Source organism: Symphalangus syndactylus, chromosome 14, assembly GCF_028878055.3.
Source record: "Symphalangus syndactylus isolate Jambi chromosome 14, NHGRI_mSymSyn1-v2.1_pri, whole genome shotgun sequence".
Taxonomy (NCBI): Eukaryota; Metazoa; Chordata; class Mammalia; order Primates; family Hylobatidae; genus Symphalangus; species Symphalangus syndactylus.
Genome location: NC_072436.2, coordinates 85,179,043 through 85,201,669, shown reverse-complemented (window position 1 = coordinate 85,201,669; position 22,627 = coordinate 85,179,043). Strand labels below are relative to the sequence as shown.

The following is a 22,627-nucleotide window of genomic DNA, read 5'->3' as shown; positions in this document are numbered from 1 at the left end:
AATGGTACTTTGAGATCTGTTAATCAAAAGATAACTCATTGAAATAATGCCTTTCTCCTATTAGGTCATTTGAAACCAAAATCCTTTTTTTTTTTTTTTTGAGACAGGCTCTCGCTCTGTTGCCCGGAGTGGAAAGCAGTGGCACCATCATGGCTCACTGCACTCATTGCAGCCTTGAACTTCTGAGCTCAGGCCTTCCTTCCTCCTCAGCCTCCTGTGGAGCTGGGACTACAGGTGTATGCCACCACTCCAAGCACATTTTTATATAATTTTTTTTGTAGAGACGAGCGGTGGTGGGGGCTGAGGGAGGGCTGACTTGCTATGTTACCCAGGCTGGTCTCAAACTCCTGGTCTCAAGCCATCCTCCTGCCCTCCTGCCTCAGCCTCCCAAAGTGTTGGGATTGCATGCATGAGCCACCATGCCTGGCCTGTAAGGCTTTTTAAAATTTGTATTTTTCCCTACTTGCGAGCTAACAAGTTACCAGAATGTGTTTTAAATATACATTTATACTCCTATAGAAATACAAGAAACAACATATGCAGGATTGTTACAATAGTATAAACACCAAATCTTAAAGTTTCAGTAATAATGGATATGGTTGTGGATACTACATGTAAAACTGGTGTTTACTGAAGTGCATAGTTTAGTGAGTTTTAAAAAAAGTATAATTATGGTAATGGATTAGTACAATGGATTCATCTTTGAATGATATGGGTGTAATTTCAGTACTAAAGTGTTGATTCTATTCTTACAGTTCTCATTAAAATTTTTTTTGTAAACTTTTTTTTTTTTTTTTGAGACAAGGTCTCGCTCTATCGCCCAGGCTGGAGTGCAGTGGCTCAATCTTGGCTCACCGCACCCTCCCACCACCTGGGTTCAAGTGATTGTCCTGCCTCAGCCTCCCAAGTAGCTGGGAGTATAGGTGCACGCCACCACGCTCAGCTAATTTTTGTATTTTTTGTAGAGGCAGGGTTTCCCTGTGTTGCCCGGGAGGGTCCCAAACTCTTGGGCTCAAGTGATCTGCCCACCTCGGCTTCCCAAAGTGCTGGGATTACAGGCTTGATCCACTGCACCTGACTGCCAAACGCATTTTTTAAAATCACAAGACAGCCAGGACTAAATAATTAACTAATATGTCCCTGGATGCTCAACAAAATAGAATACAATTCAAAGATTAGACACAAGAACCCATAAATAGTTGTAAACCATTCCTTAGATTCTAGAGTGGAGGAGATAACTAGCCATGAGAATGAGATCTTCAGGGAATCCATGGAGATGGATATAACTCGCAGTCTCCCAAAGCGCTGGGATGCCTGGCCCGGTAAACTCTTTTTTTCCTTTTTCTTTTTCTTTCTTTCTTTTTTGTTTTTTTGAGACTGAGTCTCGCTCTATTGCCATGCTGGAGTGCAGAGGCATGATCTCGGCTCACTGCAACCTCCACCTCCTGTGTTCAAGTGATTCTCCTGCTTACCCATGACCATTTTTTGATATAATTATCCATAATTTATACATGGCAAAATGCTCATGTCCAGTATTTAAACCAAATCACCTATTAAAAAAATAGTAAAAATTCAGTAGGATTAGATGCAAAAGTACAGACAGAGCTAAAAGCATGTTAACAAAGGGAAACAGCAGCAACAAAATGCCAAAGGTGGGAAAAATATCCTTCTCAGAATGGCAAAATCAGGAGGCTCAGATAGGAAGTAAGTGTCAAACCAAATTGTTAAAATGCCAGTATAAATAATTTTGGAGACATGAGCAGAGACTGATACTGATTCTCAATTGTCAAAATATTGGAAATGAAAATTATTTATGCATAGTAAGGACATGTTTAATGGTGAAACATTCTGAGTTTTTAGTGTACTCATACTGAGTAAATTTCATACTTTGAAGCTGCACTGTCTAATATGGTAGCTACTAGCCATGTGTGACTACTTAAATTTAAATTAATTAAAATTAAATAGGCCGGGACGGTGCCTCACACCTATAATCCCAGCAATTTGAGAGGCCGAGGTGGGCGGATTACCTGAGGTCAGGAGTTCAAGACCAGCCTGGACAACATGGTGAAACCCTGTCTCTATTAAAAATACAAAAATTAGCCAGGCATGGTGGCGCACACCTGTAATCCCAGCTACTCAGGAGGCTGAGGTAGGAGAATCGCTTGAACCCAGAAGGCAGAGGTTGCAGTGAGCTGAAACTGTGCCATTGCACTCCAGCCTGGGCAACAGAGCAAGACTCTGTTTCAAAATAAATAAATTAATTAAATTAAATTAAAAGAAAATTCAGTTTCTCAGTTGTACAAGCCATATTTCAAGCTCTCAGGAGCCACACTGGACACAGAGACACATTGGACACGCAGAAATAGAACATTTTCATCATGGTAGAAAGTTCTGTTGATGCTGTCATGGAGTATGACCAGTTGTGAATGAAAGGGTTATAATTAGGCTTTATCAGTATTACTTACCTGAAAGTTTATCACTACTTTTTAATTATCCATGCTATGAGTTACTTCTATTTTTCTTTTCGTTTTCTTTATTAACACACCCTTGCTGGCTTGAAAAGTCACTTCTAGAGGCAAGATACACAACTAGATAAAACCAGGGTCAAATTCTTTACTGCCTTTTTTCTTCCAAGGAAGACTTCCTTGGAATTTTATTACCTATAAGCTAGTAAGAAATGTAATGGCTTATTGTGGCTATTATCTTCCAGCACCTAAGAAATGCAATAGCTTCTTGTGAAAAGTAAATATGCAGCAACTTTTGACTTGGTATAACATTTCAGATGCTGAATCACTAGGCATCATTTTATTCTTTCCATGATTGAGCAGAACAGCTGAGGAAAATAAAGGATTTTGTCTGCTTTATGTAACAGTATAACCCATAGCACACCCAGACAGAAATAATCTTTTATAATGGGTTTGGTAGGCACTTCTTTAACATGTTGGGGTAGAAAAAAAATAACCTCTATTAACAGTTAAGGGTTTTGAATTATAAAACGTCTCTACTGTGATATAAGCATTTATTTATTTTCCACTTTTAAATTTTAAAAATAGCATTCTTTTCAGAAATGCCTTAGGAATATATAAATAATACTGACATGGATAAAAATCATTAAATATTTTTCTGGAACAAAAGAGAAAATAATTGTATATTATCTAGTTCTTTTATGAGCTAAACATAGCTCTGACACTGTAATTCAATAAAGATGTGATACACCAAAAAATTTTAGTAAGACAAATCCTACTATAAATATTAGATACAAAATAGTTAAAATGCCAGCAAACAGTTAAAAAATACATTAAAACCTTAACCTGGGCTGGGCAAGGTGGCTTATGTCTGTAATCCCAGCACTTTGGGAGGCCAAAGTGGGAGATTTGCTTGAGCACAGGACTTCAAGACCACCCTGGGTAACACAGTGAGACCCCCATCTCTAAGAAAACTTTTTTTTTCTTTGTTTTGAGACAAAGAGTCTTGCTCTGTTGCCCAGGCTGGGTGAAAAAAAAATTAAAATAAACACAATGAAGAGTATTTCTTACTTACTTTTTTTTGAGACGAAGTTTTGCTCTTGTCACCCAGGCTGGAATGCAGTGGCACAATCTCGACTCACTGCATCCCTCGCCTCCCAGGTTCAAGTGATCCTCCTGCCTCAGCCTCCTGAGTAGCTGGGATTACAGGCTTGCACCACCACACCTAGCAAATTTTTTTATTTTTAGTAGATATGGGGTTTCACCATGTTGGCCAGGCTTATCTTGAACTCCTGACCTCAATTGATCCACCTGCCTTGGCTTCCCAAAGTGCTGGGATTATAGGCGTGAGCCACCATGCCCAGCCTTTCTTACAAATTTTAAAAAGTCAGTTATACCTGGTAAAGATGTATTCTTTTGTCTTTTTTTTTTTGAGACAGAGTCTCCCTTTGACACCCAGGCTGGAGTGCCCTGGTGCAACCACAGTTCACTGCAGCCTCCACCTCCTGGGCTCAAGGGATCCACCTACCTCAGCCTCCCCAGTAACTGGGGCCACAGATGCACACCACGCATGGCTAATTTTATTTGTATGTTCTGTAGGGACAGGATCTCAAAATGTTTCCCAGGCTGGTCTGAAACTTCTGGGCCGAAGCAATCCTCCCACCTTGGCCTCCCAAAGTGCTGGGATTATAGGGTGTGAGCCACTGTGCCTGGCCTAAAGATTCATTCTTTATCATCATTACTAAACATTTCACATTGTTTATCATCTTTAGTGACTGTAATAAAATACGAAACAGAAAAAAGAGAAACAATGGAAGGGCAAAAAAATATATATATATATTTTAGAATATATGATTGCATAGCAAGAAAATTAAAAAGAATCAACTCATAACTACTATAATAAAAGAACACAGATATTGGCCAGGCATGGTGGCTTATGCCTGTAATCCCAGCACTTTGGGAGGCTGAGGCGGGCGGATCACGAGGTCAGGAGATCGAGACCATCCTGGCTAACACGGTGAAACCCCGTCTCTACTAAAAAATACAAAAAATTAGCCGGGCGTGGTGGCGGGTGCCTGTAGTCCCAGCTACTAGGGAGGCTGAGGCAGGAGAACGGCGTGAACCTGGGAGGCGGAGCTTGCAGTGAGCTGAAATCATGCCACTGCACTCCAGCCTGTGAGATAGAGCGAGATTCTGTCTCAAAAAAAAAAAAAAGACATTAAATGTTAATGCTGCCAAAATCAGTATATTTCTGTAAAATCATCAGAACCCAATTAGAATACATGTAAAATAAACTCACCCAAGCAAAATGAGTGATATGCGTGATCTTTATAAGCAAAACTACAATGCTGATTGAGAGATACAAATGAAGGCTTAAATGGGGAAAACACCATATTCTTCAACAGGAAAAATAAATATCATAAGGACCTTTTTTTTTCAACCGTCTTACAAATTTGATGCAATTCTAATTAAAACATTATTTTTGGAGGCCATAAAAGAATGATTAGAAATTCATGAGAAAATACAGATATTTTATCTGATAATAAAATACATTACTCTCAGATAATTAAATATATTACTATCGGATAATTAAATGCATTACTATGGTTTAAAACAATGCCTCTGATTAATCTCCCCTCCTCTCCAATATTAGTGGGAGAGCAAGCTCCCTAAGACCTCTGGGTCACACTGAAGCAGGATCTCGGTTGATGTTGATTTTCTTTCCTTTTTTCCCTTTTTTCCCGTGGTCTGCCCTCTGGTGATCTAAATCAGCAACTACGTTTTCACTGCAGCAAGACAGTTCACAACTTGTTATGCAAAGCGAAGGATTAGGAATGAGTGCCTGGGTCAAAAGGGCATTACATGACATCTTCCAATCCTACTTCCTATATAAAATAATATGACGTCTTGGTTTGGCAAAAAACGCTGACAATTTTTAAAGCATGATATTTCTTTTGTATATGCTTGCAAATTTCCATGATGAAAAGTTAAAAATAAAAAAACAAAAAATTATTGCTCCCACAAATATGTGACCAATATATAAAAGAATCCTCAGTCACATTAACAACTAAACAAAGGCAAATTAAAACAACTAAAAATTTTTTTTTCATTCAAGACCAAAAAGAACATTGAAACACTAATAGCTTTTAGCGCTAAAGAGGATGCAGGAAAATAAGCAGCCAATCTTTTGGGGAGGGTATTACTGCTATCTTTTGGAGGGCAATTAAGTAATACCAATGGAAAATTTTATTGTTCCAAAAACATTTCATATCCTTACACCCAGAATTCCACTTTTATCTTATGAGAACACTCAGGGAAGAATGCAAAAATATACGTACGTGAATGTTTATTGTACCATTGTTTATGAGAGCAAAACATTGGGAATGAGTATGAATAAGTACTTATTAAATAAGTTAAGATACATCATATAATGGAATACATGCATCTTTTATTTATTAATTTATTTATTAGTTTTTAGAGACAGGATCTCACTCTGTCACCCAGGCCAGAGTGTACTGGTGCAGTCACAGCTCACTGCAGCCTTGACCTCCCAGGCTCAAGCAAAAATCCCACCTTAGCCTCCCGAGTAGCTGGGACTACAAGCAGGAGCCACCAAGCCCGGGAAATTATTGTGTTTTCTGTAGAGATGGTGGTTTCACCATGTTGCCAGGCTGGTCTTGAACTCCTGGGCTTGAGAGATCTGCCTGCCTTGGCCTCCCAAAATGCTGGGATTACAGGCATGAGCCACTGCATCTGGCCCATGCATCCTTTTAAAAGAACAATCTCTTTTTATCAACACAGAAAGATATCTTTGGAAAATTAAGTAATGAAACAACTCATATAAATGAGAGTGGCCACATTTTGGTTAAAGAAGATAATAATATATGTTAATATGTTCATTTAAAAAAAATTTGGAGGCCAATAACCAAACAATTACAATGGTTTTCTTTAGATAGTAGGAATAATGGGAGACTTTCACTTTCTTCATTGTATAGTTCTGTAATGTTTGATTTATTCAATGCACATATATTACTGTTAAGCTCAATGTCCTGGGTTCCAAATATGAATCTTGAAGTTATCGTCATCATTTTCCCCAGAATATTCTAAAAGAGACTAGAGCAAATAAGACACTCAGTGACTTCCTTACTTGTCTGACAAGGATAAAGCCCAAGCTAGTGGCCTCCACAGTGGGTGCACAAGATGATCCATTGATGCTCAGAGAAAAAGTATTCGAACATCAACATATACATTGTAATCTCACCCTTTGTTAATTTCCATTCTCAACTTTTGTTTTTAAATCATACATTAAATAATTATTTATATTCATAAATGTATACTATATGTATATCATTTGTACATAAATATATACTCATATATTGGGGGAGTGTTCAAACATTTTTTTACTGATGGAGTATCTGACCAAAAGAGTTTAGAGTCCATTAATTTAGGTCAAAGCTGCCTTCAAGGGAGCTTGAATTAGAGCTAAGGTAGACATAAACATTTTCCATAAGTTAGTTGTCCTCCCCAAAATCACTAATATAGTACTTAAAAGGAAAAAAAATCAGGAAAATAGGTGAGAAAACACAATGGAAGACACATGAAAGAGTCAACTCAGGAAGCAATAAAAGGTAGACGAGAAGAGAAGAAAGTAATACAGATAGAATGATTATTTACCTATACACAAATCAAATAATAAAACAACAGGGAAAACCTTAATGAATAAAGAAAGGGAAGTCAAAAAGCAGGAATAATCCCACAAAACATTTAGAGATGAAGAAACCACATTCTATCCTGAACAAAAAGCAAATTGTCAAACAGTTGGAATTTAGAATGTAACACATCTGTAGTTCTATGTTTTTAGCATAATGCTTCAAGCATAGTATGCACTCAATGAGTAAAGAAAGAAAGGATTTTAGGTTATGGCATTTTACACCAAATTAATGTGTTTAGCTGCAATTTGAAAGCTTAATGCATTTTTGTTATTTCTCTATTTTAAATTGAGCTGCTGAATATTTTACAGATTATGAGAAATAGAAAACAAAAAAATTGAAAAAACAATGGAAATTTTGTGATGCTACATTTGGAAATGCAATGAAAAAGGTCACAATTCATTGGGAGAATCTGAAAATATGACAGGTAATTATTTATTTGCCAACCCATGGAAACCTCCTGTATTCCTTTGCCGTTATATGAGCCAAATAATCAAATAAGAATATTTGCAATGAACTTATAATTTAGAACTTCTAAAATTTCAGAGCCAGAATAAAGGCAATTAACAGGATTAAAGCAGTGACCTTTTTCCTGCTCTTGAAAGCTGAATTCATTAGTGATGTTCTATACAGCCTATAAATTATTTTTTAAAATAACACTTCCATTGCGTGGGTATTTTTAAGCCTATTGCTAATAGTTACTTTAAGCCCTTTGATCTAGAATGTAAGCATGTTTTGTTAGTTTTAAAACAAAATGAAATCCTGTTTTGCCAGTAGTTACAACTTTACCATCTCTCCCAGGGGCAGCAAAGATAAATAGATTATTTTTAGGCAAATGTAAGGCACTATATTCTTAGATTATCATTCAGATATTCATCAAATATTCAATGAGGGTTTCTCAGTGCCAAACATTGTGTTGGAGTTGGAGATCCACTCGTGAAATTAATGAGTCAGCCTCCTCCAGAATTCACAATAATTTCTCTAGTCCTTCCTTGATTAATTTTGCAATCTCCAAACTATCTGAGATATATCTGTGCATGTGTATAGATGTGTAGACTCATGAATGTAAAACATTACTATAAAAAAGATAACTACTTAACATTTAACCATGATTATTGTAGGAGGTACAATACTTACTCTTAAAAAAAGTAAGTAGAAGTATCTTTAAAAGCTGCATAATGTGTGACTCAACAATTCTACTTAGGAATTCATCTTCACAAAATGATAAAAGTTAGTGGCAAATATTTAATTACAAGGATGCTCATAGTAGAATTATTATTATTGTTGTTATTATTATTATTTTAAGATGGGGTCTCACTCTGTTGCCCAGGCTGGAGCACAGTGGTGTGATCAGAGCTCACTGCAGCCTCGAACTCCTGAGTTCAAGCAATCTTCCCATCTCAGCCTCCTGAGTAGCTGAGACTACAGGTGCTCACCACCACTCCTGGATAATTTTATTTTCTTTTACAGAGGCAAGGTCTCGCTATGTTTCCCAGACATATTTTTTTAAAAAGTGCAAGAAACATCTTAGATCAATGCAGGATTGCTTACATAAATTATGTTCACACAATGGGAAACTAGGTAATATTAAAAAGGATTATGCAGAAGTGTCTTCATTGAGGAAAACATTCCATGATATATTAGAAAGTGAAAATTAGAAGTTTCCTTGTTGCTCAGGTGTCTAGTACAGAAAACAAATACTGACTGTGCTCTGAGCCTGGGCAAGGCACTTGAACTCACAGACTCAGTTCTTCCATTTGTTAATGTGTGGAATTTGTGTTACCCTCAAATTCATATGCTGAAGTGCTAGCGTCCACAGTGCCTCAGAATGCCATATTTGGAGATACGGTTTTTAAAGAGGTGATTAAGTTAAAATGAGGTTATTAGGGGGCCTTAATCCAATATGACTGATGTCCTTATAAGAAAAGGAGATTAGTACATAGGCTGTACAGGGGTAAGACCAGGTATAGACACAGGGAGAAGACAGCCATCTGCAAGCCCAGACGAGAAGCCTCAAAGGAAACCAACCCTGCCAACAACTTGATCAGATACTTAGAGACTTCAGAACTTTCAGAAAATAAATGTCTGCCACTCAAGCCACCCAGTCTGTGGTAATTTGTTATAGCAGTCCTAGCAAACTAATACACCATCTAGAAGAGGGAGAAAATCTTAATATCATCTTTATTTAGCTCACAAGTTTGCTGTAAGTCAAATAGATGTAATCTCTTTGTAAACTGTAAAGTACTACATAAATGTGAATAATTGTTATTCACATGGTCCTTGAAAATGCAGTTATGTGGTTACGATTTGCATTTTATATTCCTTTAGTAGGGCAGACACTCAGTATCAGTACAGGGGATGGGGAGAAGCAAGAGATTTCCTAGGGCTGCAGCAAAAAACACAAATGATTTGTCATTGAAAGAAGAGGCAAAATAAAGTGAATAGTTCCTTACATTCATGCTGCAAATTTTTAAGCAAACAGAAACCTAAACTACATATAATAACAATATCTAATATGTATTAAGCATTTACTAAGTACCTAGCATAATCCCAAGTACTTTTAATATGTGTTCTCAGCCAGGCGCGGTGGCTCACGCCTGTAATCCTAGCCTTTATCAACCCTATGGTAAAAGTGCTTGGTGTGTGTATGTCTGTAGTGTACTATGTATATAGATATGTTTATTTATGTGTGTGCATCTATTTTAGTTTTGTTACATGTATCTTTTTTTTTTTTTTGGAGACAGAGTCTCACTCTGTTGCCCACGGTGGAGTACAGTGGTGCAATCTCGGCTTACTGCAACCTCTGTCTCCCGCGTTCAAGCAATTCTCCTGCCTCAGCCTCCCGATTAGCTGAGAGTACAGGCGCCCATCACCACGCCGAGCTAATTTTTAGTAGAGGGGAGGTTTTGCCATGTTGGGCAGGCTAGTCTCAAACTCCTGACCTCAAGTGATCCACCCACCTTGGCCTCTCAAAGTGCTGGGATTACAGGCATGAGCCACCGCGCCCGGCCTGTTATACATATCTTTAACATGAAAATTTGTTCCTATGTGGTAGGAACAGTAAAAAGAGTAATAAAATTGCCAAAATAAGTTGTGATTTTCCAAGAGATGACCGTGCTTTGCATTACTGTGAAACACTGAAAACACTGCTAAATGACCTATGCGTAACACACACCCATGCCATCTTCTTACTCTTGCCCCAGTGCATCCATATGCATTGCCTTAAGAGTGTGCAAGCTGTTCTTCTGAGTTTATTTTATGATAAGCGTATTGAATACATTATCTCAAATCTGTGTAAGCATCCTGCTTACAATAATCTCAAGCAATGAATAAAAAGAAAAGCCTTATGTTTTAAGGAGAAAATGAAATAATAAAATATTTTGAAACAAATGAGAGAACTTGCAAGCCTGAAGGAACCTACATCGCCCATTTAGATTTAGAGATTTAGAAACAAGGCTAAGAAAATAAAAGAAAGGAAAACTCCTACATCATAGTTATCTGCTTCCGGTGGAATTGAGAAGCATTTGGAAGAGACTGAAGACAAAGAAAGACTTTAATGCTGAACAATGAGTGTGGTTGAGGCCGGGCGTGGTGGCTCATGCCTGTAATCCCAGCGCTTTGGGAGGCCGAGGTAGGCAGATCACTTGAGGTCAGGAGTTTGAGACCAGCCTAGCCTGGCCAACATAGTGAAACCCTGCCTGTACTAAAAATACAAAAATTAGCCAGGCTTGGTGGCGGGCGCCTGTAATCCCAGCTCCTTGGAATGCTGAGGCAGGAGAATCTCTTGAACCCCGGGAGGTGGAGGTTGCAGTGAGCCGAGATGTCACCACTGCACTCCAGCGTGGGTGACAGAGCGAGACTCTGTCTCGAGAAAAAAAAAAAGGTGGGTGGGGGAGGGCTATCATTTTAACCTAGTAGATTGGCAAAGATTATTTTTTAAAAATATTTAAAATAGGGAGGCCGAGGCGGGTAGATCACGAGCTCAGGAGATCGAGACCTTCCTGGCTAACACGGTAAAACCCTGTCTCTACTGAAAATACAAAAAATTAGCCGGGCATGGTGGCGGGCGCCTGTGGTCCCGGCTACTCGGGAGGCTGCGGCAGGAGAATGGCGCGAACCCGGGAGGCGGAGCTTGCAGTGAGCCGAGATTGCGCCACTGCACTCCAGCCTGGGCGACAGAGCGAGACTCCGTCTCAAAAAACAAAACAAAAAAAGGCACATAATGATCATCTTTATGCATTCAGGTAAGATACTGTGTGCACATTCACGAAATAAAAATAGACTAAAGGATGGTTTATGGAATACTATGCGGTTGCAAAGAAAGCACAAATTTATATTTTTAAAAGATAAAGATATAAGAAAAAAATTCATAACTGTACATATAATCCTATTTATGTAAAAAAAAATGGTTGTCTGAAGATATTTTGGGACTCCAAACACCTTCACAACGACCACTGAAAACCCCATTCCACAATGGACTCCACCTAAATGCTGAGTTGGAGTTATAATAAGATTTGGTTACCAAGGCATTTATTTAAGTGAGTATTAACTTTGCTCTTGCCCTTGAAAAGCTCCTAATTCTAGTTATCTTTATCCAAGCCTAAGAGGTTAAAGACCCGCCTGAAGATACAGATGCAAACTGACTGTAAGACAATCAGCAAGCCTCACACAGCTCGGCTTTGTATTTTCAGACAACCCTTTAATTACAAACGCCTCTGGGCCAATGGTCTGAAAATGGTTGTGACTGAGGTGCTGGGGATACAATGATGAACTGCAGCCGCAGAAGCCCTGTCAGGTGGAGCCCCGGTTACCTCAGAGCCTCACTGAGCCTTTTCTTTTTTCTTTTCTTTCTTTCTTCTTTCTTTCACTGAGCCTTTTCTTTTTGCTTTTTCTACAGTGGCTCACTGCAACCTCGTCTTCCCGGGTTCAAGCGATTCTCTTGCCTCAGCCTCCCGAGTAGCTGGGATTACAGGCGGCGCCACCACGCCAGGCTAATTTTCCTATTTTTGGTAGAGAAGAGGTTTCACCATGTTGGCCAAGCTGGTCTCGACCTCCTGACCTCAGGTGATCCGCAAGCCTCGGCCTCCCAAACTGCTGGGATTACAGGCGTGAGCCACCGCGCCCGGCTACTGCGCGTTTTCTAAACCTTGACTCCAACGCACGTATCAGAAGAGAGAGCGCAGATAATCTGTTTATGACTTCCAGCCAATGGCTACATTTCTTTTCTCAGCCCTCGTCCACTGTTCTTTTTTAACCAATCAGAAACGTTTTTCAAACGTTTGCCCTCCCCGCTAAGTGCGCAGGCTCCTGGAAAGTTGTCTTTACTTCCGGGCCGCGGTCTAGGGCGGCTACGTGTGTTGCCATAGCGACCATTTTGCGTTAACTGGTTGGTAGTTTCTATCCTGGGGGTTGAGCGACTGCGGGCCAGCTCTTCCCCTACTCCCTCTCGGCTCCTTGTGGCCCAAAGGCCTAACCGGGGTCCGGCGGTCTGGCCTAGGGATCTTCCCCATTGCCCCTTTGGGGCGGGATGGCTGCGAAAGAAGAGGACGAGGTGGAGTGGATGGTGGAGAGCATCGCGGGGTTCCTGCGAGGCCCAGACTGGTCCATCCCCATCTTGGACTTTGTGGAACAGAAATGTGAAGGTAAGAACCAGAGCCCGAACCGACAATCCTTTTCTCCCCTCTGACACCAGCGGCGGGCAGGGGGTTGGTAACCACAAGTCATCTCTCGTCTCCCCCAACCCCTGTCTCCACCTCTGTCGCAAGGTCTCGTTCCCCTCACCTCCTTCTCCACCCGCGCCGTTAGGTTTAGAGCTGGTTATATGGGAGGAATTCCTTTCACCCTGCCGATGTGTTCCTTCGTAGACCTGAAAATGGGGACCGAGACTCCCCTTCTCTGGGGCCCAAGCGCACGTCCGAAGAACATTAGACTTGAATCGTAAATTCGGTCTCTCACCCTGTCCCGAACGTTTCTGCCCTCGGCAGGTGGACTGTTTGGCTGGGCTTCTTTAACAGCTTTCCCAGACTTGAGAGGAGAAGCGTCGGTTTACCTGAGTTCCTTATGATCCCTAGCATTTCGCCCGGTGTAGTCAGCTTAGGAAATGAGAAATGATTTCACTCCAAACCAACAGTTAACTGCAAAGGAGGGCATGTGGTAACTCCAGGAAGCCCAGAGCCGGTGATTTTGGTGGCCTGTATTCCCCTTGGTTAGCTCTCTACTCTTGGCTGTATCAAAAATTGGCGAGGTGGGGCCGGGAACCATTCTTGGAACAAATGAGGCGTATAGATATGGCATAATATTCCCTGTGAAGGACAGCCACCTCCAGGTTCTGAGCAGTTCTTCACGCTTGGAGTTCTGCATTCAGTTCGTGGAGACTATTTGCAGCCCATTCGCAGAAAAGGAACCAGAAACCACGTCATATAAATGAGTGCCCAAGCGTTATTGTGGTTGTGTAGTGGGGCAAGACTTTGAGGGTAGTAATATTCTTCAATTATTTGAACATCTGTTTTGTGTTGTAAGGTTCAGTGGAACAGAGCTAGGGTCAGTTGGTACAAGCTACAGGGAAACAAATTTCAGTGAAGGAAGTGTTTCATGACAGAATGTATCCAAGATGAGTTAGTCAGCCTCAGAAGGTAATGAGCTTCTCGGCGCCAGCAGTGTTTGAATGGATCTGATAGCGACTTAATAGGGTTAGAGGGATTCAGCTATTCAGCTATCAAATGGTCGGTTATCCTGGATGACCTTTTAAGACTTCTTTAAATTCCAAGACATCATGAATCTGGTAAAGATGAAATTCAGTTTGACCACTGAATCTTTTCATTACATTTTCATTGCTATAATCAAAATTCAAATCGTAGTTATTAAAGTGTTGTTTTTACAGGTAATTTTTAAAATAATGTTCAAAAACAAAGTAACTTGTATTTTTTGTACTCCTTTTTTTTTTTTTTTTTTTTTGGGAGACAGAGTGTCGCTCGGTTGCCCAGGCTGGAGTGCAGTGGCGTGATCTTGGCTCACTGCATTGTTTTATACATATGATCATTCAGTAAACACTTGTTTTGATTTTATTTAACTTCATTATTTATCTGTGGTAACAAAAATGGCCTGGTCACTTTCAGTAACATTTACATCAGCAAAATTCCAGTACAATAAAATAATATGGAACCTACTGTAAAAGGATTTAACCATTAACAATAATATTCCATTAAAAGTTATGAAGAAATTATTGCCTCATATAGATTGAAATGTGTTTCTGTCTTAAATATGAGGTAGTATTCATTTTAAATATTTTCTCAAGTAGGCAAAAAAGCTTGTTTACAATTAATAGTGTATATATATGTGTGTGTGTGTGTGTGTGTATTTTTTTTTCTTTTTTTTTTTTTTGAGATGGAGTCTCACTCTGTGGCCCAGGCTGGAGTGCAGTGGAGCAATCTCAGCTCACTGCAACCTCCGCCTCCTGGGTTCAAGCAATTCTCTTGCCTCAGCCTCCCGAGTAGCTGGGTCTACAGGCACACGCAACCACGTCTGGCTAATTTTTGTATTTTTAGTAGAGACGGGATTTCACCACGTTGGCCAGGCTGGTCTCGAACTCCTGATCTTAGGTGATCCGCCCACCTTGGCCTCCGAAAGTGCTGGGATTACAGGCATGAGCCACAGTGCCCGGCCAATAGTATATATTTTTAGATATATTCATTTATATATATATATATATATATATATATTTTTTTTTTTTTTTTTTTTTGAGACGGAGTCTCGCTCTTTCACCCAGGCTGGAGTGCAGTGGCGCGATCTCGGCTCACTGCAGGCTCCGCCCCCCAGGGTTCACGCCATTCTCCTGCCTCAGCCTCCCTTGTAGCTGGGACTACAGGCGCCTGCCACCTCGCCCGGCCAATTTTTTGTATTTTTAGTAGAGACGGGGTTTCACCGTGTTAGCCAGGATGGTCTCGATCTCCTGACCTCGTGATCCGCCCGCCTCGGCCTCCCAAAGTGCTGGGATTACAGGCGTGAGCCACCGCGCCCGGCTCATTTATATATTTTTTAAAGGTAAACCCTAAGAATTCAAAGCTGAAGAGCTAGGTTGACAGTTCTATTTGGAAGGAGTAGATTTTTAAATTTGCATTAATAAAATGATTTCGTTTTTACACTATGTAATATCTTCTTTTAAATTTAGTTTTTGATGATGAAGAAGAAAGCAAATTGACCTATACAGAGATTCATCAGGAATACAAAGAACTAGTGAGTATTTTTTTTCACTGATTTTTAAAGGTAATTAGGCTAATACTACTTATAGCTTTTCTAAATGAAGAAAAATATTTTTACATTAAAAATCCTTAATTTTACAAAAATCCAGTCTACCTTAACAATAGTGCCAGTTATATCTGTCTCTACAGGTGCTCTGAGTATCTCATTTGGATGACTTATCTCCTCTACTCTAAGGAATGGTTTTACAACCCTTTATTGGTTCTTGCATGTATTCTTTATATCTTATTTTGTTGATGCATCCAGGACATATTAATTATTCACTTAGTCATGGTTGTCATGTGATTTTTTTTATTTTTTACTTTTGAGACAGGGTCTTGCTCTGTCACCCAGGCTGGAGTGCAGTGGCACTATCACAGCTCATTGCAGACTCAACCTCCCCAGGCTCAAGTGATCTTCCCATCTCAGCCACCTGAGTAGCTGGGACTACAGGTGTGCACCACCATGCCCTGCTAATTTTTTTGTATTTTGTAGAGATGGGGTTTCTCTGTGTTTCCCAGGCTGGTGTCGAACTCCAGAGCTCAAGCGATCCACCTGCCTGGGCCTCCCAAAGTGTTGGGATTACAGGCATGAGCCACTGCCCAGCCTGTCTTGTGATTTTAAAAAATGCCTCTGGCAGTGGGGCGCAGTGGCTCACACCTGTAATTCCAGCACTTTGGAGGCCAAGGCAGGTGGATTGCTTGAGCCAAGGAGTTCGAGACCAGCCTGGGCAACATGGTGAAACTCCATCTTTATAAAAATTACAAAAATTAGTCAGTCATGATGGCATGCGCCTGTAGTCCCAGCTGCTTTGGAGGCTGAAGTGGGAGGATGATCTCTTGAGCCCAGAAAGTCAAGGCTGCAGTGAGCCATTACTCTGCCACTGTACTCCAGTCTGGACAACAGAGTAAGACCCTGTCTCAAAAAACAAACAAACAAAAAAAGGCCAGGCATGGTGGCTCATGCCTGTAATCCCAGCACTTTGGGAGGCCAGGGCGGTCAGACCACCTGAGGTCAGGAATTCGAGACCAACCTGGCCAACATGGTGAAACGCCATCTCTACTAAAAAAAAAAAAAAAAAAAAATTAGTCGGGCATTGTGACAGGTGCCTGTAGTCACAGCTACTCAGGAGGGTGAGGCAGGAGAATTGCTTGAGCCTGGGAGGCAGAGGTTGCAGTGAGCCGAGATCGCACCACTGCACTCCGGCCTGGGTGACAGAGTGAGACTCCATCTCAAAAAAGAAAGAAAAGAAAAGAAGAAAAAATATGCCTCTGGGTAGCAGAAGAGTTGTGCCATACTGAACTTCATAATCCTGACTTCAACTATTTCTATTAGAAGAAATACAATTTCATGTGATTTTCAGCAAAAATATTAACTTTTAATTTGTGTTTTGTTGAAAGACAATGTCACTGTCATGTAATATTATGTAGATTAATATTTGCAAAAAATTTGATGATACTTTTCTAAACTCAATACTTAATATGCAAACTGTCATGTAGAATTTTTCTATGTAATTATAAAAGTTAAACTTTGTTTTTTTAGGTTGAAAAGCTGTTAGAAGGTTACCTCAAAGAAATTGGAATTAATGAAGATCAATTTCAAGAAGCATGCACTTCTCCTCTTGCAAAGACCCATATATCACAGGTTTTTGCTTTGTGTTATTCTGCTAACATACAGTTTTAACAAATGCCCAGGGTTTCACTTAAATTTGAATGTTTGATTGACAAAGTGTAATATTTTAGACATTGTGAGAGGTAGAAAGGTAATTCATCCCATATGAGTTCTTTTTGAGAGCAACCCTGAAAAATGATAATTTGAGGCATTAATGAACTGATGCAACTCAAAGTGACCTTTCTAAACTCAGAACTAGAATAAGATCACAGGGTTTATACAAACTACTGTTTTATTTACATAGATCTCCAATAATTCTGCAGTTGCTCCTTTTATAATTTTAGCAGATCCACAGTCAGTAGTTCCTGCAGCTTCCTTCTCTTGGAACTACTTGTATTATCTTACTGGTTGTGTAGTGCTAGGCTGAAGTAGTAATACATATGTTTATAAACTAATGTTTGTTTTTGTTGTTTTTTTTGATATGGGGTCTCACTCTGTTGCTCAGGCTGGAGTGTAGTGGTGTGATTGCAGCTCATTATAGGCTCAACCTCCCTGGGCTCAGGTAATCCTCCTACCTCAACCTTCCTAGTAGCTGGGACTACAGGTGCCGCACCAGCACACCTGGCTGATTTTTTTTTTTTTTTTTTTTTTTTTGGTAGAGACAGGGTCTTGCTGTGTTGCCCAGGCTGGTCTTGAATGCTGGGCTCAAGGGATTTGCCCATCTTGGCCTCCCGAAGTGCTGGGATTACAGGCATGAGCCACCACGCCCAGCCTATAAACTAATGTTTATTGAGGACTTGTGCTAATTGATATTTTGGGCACTTGACATGTTTTATCTCATTTAATCTTCCTGACACCTCTTAAGAAACTGCTACTATATAACTTCCATTTAGAAATGAGGAAACCAGGCCAGGTGTGGTGGTTCACGCCTGTAATCCCAGTACTTTGGGAGGCCGAGGCGGGCAGATCACCTGAGGTCGGGAGTTCGAGACCAGCCTGACCAACATGGAGAAACCCCGTCTCTACTAAAAATACAAAATTAGCTGGGCATGGTGGCACATGCCTGTAATCCCAGTTACTCAGGAGGCTGAGGCAGGAGAATCGCTTGAACCCGGGAGGCAGAGGTTGTGGTGAGCCAAGATCGTGCCATTGCACTCCAGCCTGGGCAACAAGAACAAAACTGTCTTAAAAAAAAAAAAAAAAAAAAAAAGAAATGAGGAAACCAAAGCACAGAGATATTAAGCAAATAGTCCAAAGTCCACAGCTAAATAAGTAGTAGAGCCAGTATCCCCAGCCCAGGCAAGCCAACTGAGTGCCCTTGCTCAGAGGGTGAGGATTGGGATATGTTGCTACTACCCAAGTAGCCTTTTGCTCAAAAACTGAAGGCCAGGAAGTGGCTCATGCCTATAATCCCAGCACTTTGGGAGACCAAGACAGGAGGATTCCTTGAAGCCAGGGGTTCAAAACCAGCCTGGACAACATAGTGAGACCCCATCTTTAAAAAAAATATAAAAGTTAGCTTGTTGTAGGTTGTGGTGGTGTTCTCCCCAGAGTACCCCTACTCAGGAGGCTGAAGTAGGAGCATCACTTGAGCCTAGGAGGTTGAAGCTGCAGTAAGACAAGATCATGCCACTGTACTCCAGCCTGGGCAACAGATTAAGACCCAACTCCAAAAAACAAAACACTGGCTTTGGCATCTCATCTTCTACTAAATAAACTGTAATTTCTTAGCAACATATGGTAAGAATTGTTTAAGATGAGACTCCAGATTGTATTTTTAGCCATGATCCCTTGCTATAGTTCTCCAATATATTACGTTCTACTGCCATTCCAGGTAACTTGCTCTTTTTTTTTTTTTCTTTTGAGACGGAGTTTCGCTCTTGTTGCTCAGGCTGGAGTGCAATGGCACAATCTTGGCTCACTGCAACCTCTGCCTCCTAGGTTCAAGTGATTCTCCTGCCTCAGCCTCCCAAGTAGCTGGGATTACAGGCTCCCACCACCATGCCCAGCTAATTTTTTGTATTTTTAGTAGAGGCAGGGTTTCACTATGTTGGCCAAGCTGGTCTCGAACTCCTGACCTCAGGCGATCCACCCGCCTCGGCCTCCCAAAGTGCTGGGATTACAGGCGTGAGCCACCACACCCTGCCGCCACTTGCTCTTATAAGCATCTGTACACCTACCTTTGCTCATGTTGTCCCTTAACCTGGAATGTATGGTCCCCTCCCCAGACCACTCCATCATTCCTTTCATAATATGGAGAAATCCTCATTATCAGGGCCTGGTTGAAATGCTACTTGTTATAGCAGCTTTGCTGCTTATTCTAAAGTCAGACCAGAATTCATTCTACTTAACTAGGCCAATTTTAAATTGATATTTTTGTTACTCTGCCTTGAATTATAGTTTCCTACAAGTCTATTGGCCCTACTAAATTGTAAGTCCTTTGAGCTGTGTTTAGTATCTTTGCATTCCCTGCTGGTAGAACAGAGATGAAAACTTAGTTGCTAGTACATAGTTCTCAATAAATGTTTATTAATTTAAATTATCTCATTATGATGGCCTAGAAGAGGTTGCCTTGACTACTTTTTAATCCAGCACTTCTGCTTTTGTACAACTTTTCATTTGATGATCACCTTTACTTCTAGGAATAGAAAATCTTTTTTTATTTGTTTGTTTTTGTTTTTGTTTTTGAGACAGGGTCTTTCTCTGCCACGCTGGCTGGACTGCAGTCATGCAGTCATAGTTCTATGCAACCTCTAACTCCTAGGTTCAAGTGAATCTCCTGCCTCAGCCTCCTAAGTAGCTAGGACTATAGGTGTGCATCATTATGCCTGGCTAATTTTTCAGTTGTTTTGTAGAGAGGGGGTCATGCTGTGTTGTCCAGGCTGGTCTTGAGCTCCTGGCATCAAGCAATCCTCCTGCCTCAGCCTCCCAAAGCTCTGGGGTTACAGGTATGAGTCACTATATTTTGGCTGGGTGTGATAGCTCATACCTGTAATCCCAGTGCTTTGGGAGGCTGAGGCAGGAGGATTACTTTAGGCCAGGGGCTCAATACCAGCCTAGGCCACAGTGCAAGACCCCATCTCTACAAAAAATAAAAATACAAGAATTAGCTGGGCATGGTGACACACTGCTGTATTCCTAGCTACTTGGGAAGCTGAAGTGGGAGGATTGCTTGAGCCCAAGAATTTGAGGCTGCAGTGAGCTATGACTGTACCACTGTACTCCAGCCTGGGCTGCAGAGTGAGACCCTGTCTCTAAAATAATAATAATAATAAAATAATTTAAATGTTATTGGTATGCCCACATTAATGTGAAAAAATCTGGCAATTTCCAAGAAGACGTAACAATCTTTAATGTGTATGCACCTAATAACAAAGCAACAAAATGTGTGAGGCAGAAATGGAACTGCAAGGAGAAATAGATGAATACATGATTATAGTTGGAGACTTCAACACCCTCTATCAGTATTGGACAGATCCAGTAGTTAGAAAATCAGTAAAGACATAGTTTAGCTAAATAGCACCTTCAGGCCAGACATGGTGGCTCATGCCTGTAATCCCAGAACTTTGGGAGGCCGAGATGGGTGGATCACTTGAGGTCAGGAGTTCGAGACCAGCCTGGCCAACATGGTGAAACCCCATTTCTACTAAAAATACAAAAATTAGCCGGGTGTGGTAGTGGGCACCTGTAATCCCAGCTACTCAGGAGGCTGAGGCAGGAGAATCGCTTGAAACTGGGAGGTGGAGGTTGCAGTTAGCCAAGATTGCACCACTGTACTCCAGCCTGGGCGACAGCAAGACTCCATCTCAAAATAACTAACTAACTAACTAACTAAATAAATAAATAAACGAACAGCACCTTCAGTCAACTGAATTTAATTGACATACACCACTTCATCCAATAATCAAAAATACACATTCTTCTCAAGATCACACAGAATGTTCATCAAGACAGACTACATTATGGACCATAAAACATACCTTAACAAATTTAAAAGAAGAGAGATCATACAGTGTCTGCTCTTAGACCACAACATAATTAAACTGGAAATAAATAACAAAAGATAATTGGAAAAAAACAAAATACTTGGAGATTAAACAACACACGCTAAAAAACACATGGGCCAGGCATGGTGGCTCATGCCTATAATTCCAGCACTTTGGGAGGCCAAGGTGGGCAGATTGCTTGAGCTCGGGAGTTTGAGACAAGCCTGGGTAACACAGTGAAACTCCATCTCTACAAAATACAAAAAAATTAGCAGGGCATTGTGGTACACACCTTCCACCATGTTGGCCAGGCTGGTCTCAAACTGCTGACCTCAGGTAATCTGCCCACCTCAGCCTCCCAAAGTGCTGGGATTACAGGCATGAGCCACTGCGCCTGGCCACAATTTTTGTTTTATAGAATTATAAGGAATGATATAATTATACTATATATAAAATATGTAATCATAGAATAATCATAAACTATTATATTTTATAGAATTATAAACAAATGCCCTTCTTTATTCCTGATCATCTTTCTTGTTCTGAGGTCTACTTTATCTGAAATTAAATTAAGCTACTCCAGCTTTCTTTTTTTTTTTTTTTTTTGAGACGGAGTCTCGCTCTGTCGCCCAGGCTGGAGTGCAGTGGCGCAATCTCGGCTCACTGCAAGCTCCACCTCCCAGGTTCATACCATTCTCCTGCCTCAGCCTCTCCAAGTAGCTGGGACTACAGGCACCCGCCACCACGCCCGGCTAATTTTTTGTATTTTTTAGTAGAGACGGGGTTTCACCGTGGTCTCGATCTCTTGACCTCGTGATCTGCCCGCCTCGGCCTCCCAAAGTGCTGGGATTACAAGCATGAGCCACCGTGCCCGGCCTTCTTTTTTTTTTTAAACAACTTTATTGAGATATAATTTGCATATCACAATATTGATCCTTTTGAAAACTTTTTTTTTTCTTGAGATGGAGTCTTGCTCTGTCACCCAGGCTGGAGTGCAGAGGTGTGATCTTGGCTCACTGCAACCTCTGTCTCCTGGTTCAAATGATTCTCCGGTCTCAGCCTCCTGAGTAGCTGGGACCACAGGTATGCACCACTGCACCTGGCTAATTTGTTTATTTTTTTTAGTAGAGATGGGGTTTCACCATGTTGGCCAGGCTAATCTTGAACTCCTGACCTCAAGTGTTCTGCCTGCCTCAGTCGCCCAAAGTGTTGGGTTTACAGGTGTGAGCCACCGTGCCCGGCTGAGAACCCTGTTTTAAAGGCTATTAAAATAAATTTTAAAATTGTCCTTTTGGGACATCTAATCATAAATAACAATGTAGCATTCTTGAGTTAATCTACTGTTTTGCAGTAGAAATGGTTTGAATGTGTGGGTAATAGTTTTAAAACTTGAATCTTCATTTCACTTGAGACTTCTTTCCACAGGCCATTTTGCAACCTGTGTTGGCAGCAGAAGATTTTACTATCTTTAAAGCAATGATGGTCCAGAAAAACATTGAAATGCAGCTGCAAGCCATTCGAATAATTCAAGAGAGAAATGGTAAAATGTTGAAGTTAGAAATCTAAGTACTAAATGCAATTTTTTTTTACAGTTTCGACTATTTAATTCTAATATGGTCTT

General features: G+C 40.7%; 1 protein-coding gene and 1 long non-coding RNA gene across 3 annotated transcripts in view; one reads left to right on the top strand and one right to left on the bottom strand.

The window, feature by feature from the left end:
- Positions 1–12,518, bottom strand: part of LOC129461536 (uncharacterized) — a 23,048-nt gene extending 10,530 nt beyond the window's left edge. The window contains exon 1 of the long non-coding RNA XR_008650585.2: positions 11,986–12,518. This is a non-coding gene — a long non-coding RNA (uncharacterized lncRNA). The remainder of the gene's footprint in view (positions 1–11,985) is intronic.
- CFAP36 (cilia and flagella associated protein 36) overlaps positions 12,492–22,627 on the top strand; it is a 26,573-nt gene continuing 16,437 nt past the window's right edge. The window contains exons 1-5 of one of the 2 annotated variants that reach the window (XM_055240616.2): positions 12,562–12,816; positions 13,305–13,379; positions 15,342–15,406; positions 16,952–17,053; positions 22,432–22,546. In XM_055240616.2, coding sequence (XP_055096591.1) covers positions 12,702–12,816; positions 13,305–13,379; positions 15,342–15,406; positions 16,952–17,053; positions 22,432–22,546 — 472 coding nt within the window. In that variant the 5' untranslated portion in view covers positions 12,562–12,701. Of the gene's footprint in view, positions 12,817–13,304; positions 13,380–15,341; positions 15,407–16,951; positions 17,054–22,431; positions 22,547–22,627 lie in introns of both variants that reach the window. The other variant, XM_055240617.2, reaches the window with a different exon arrangement.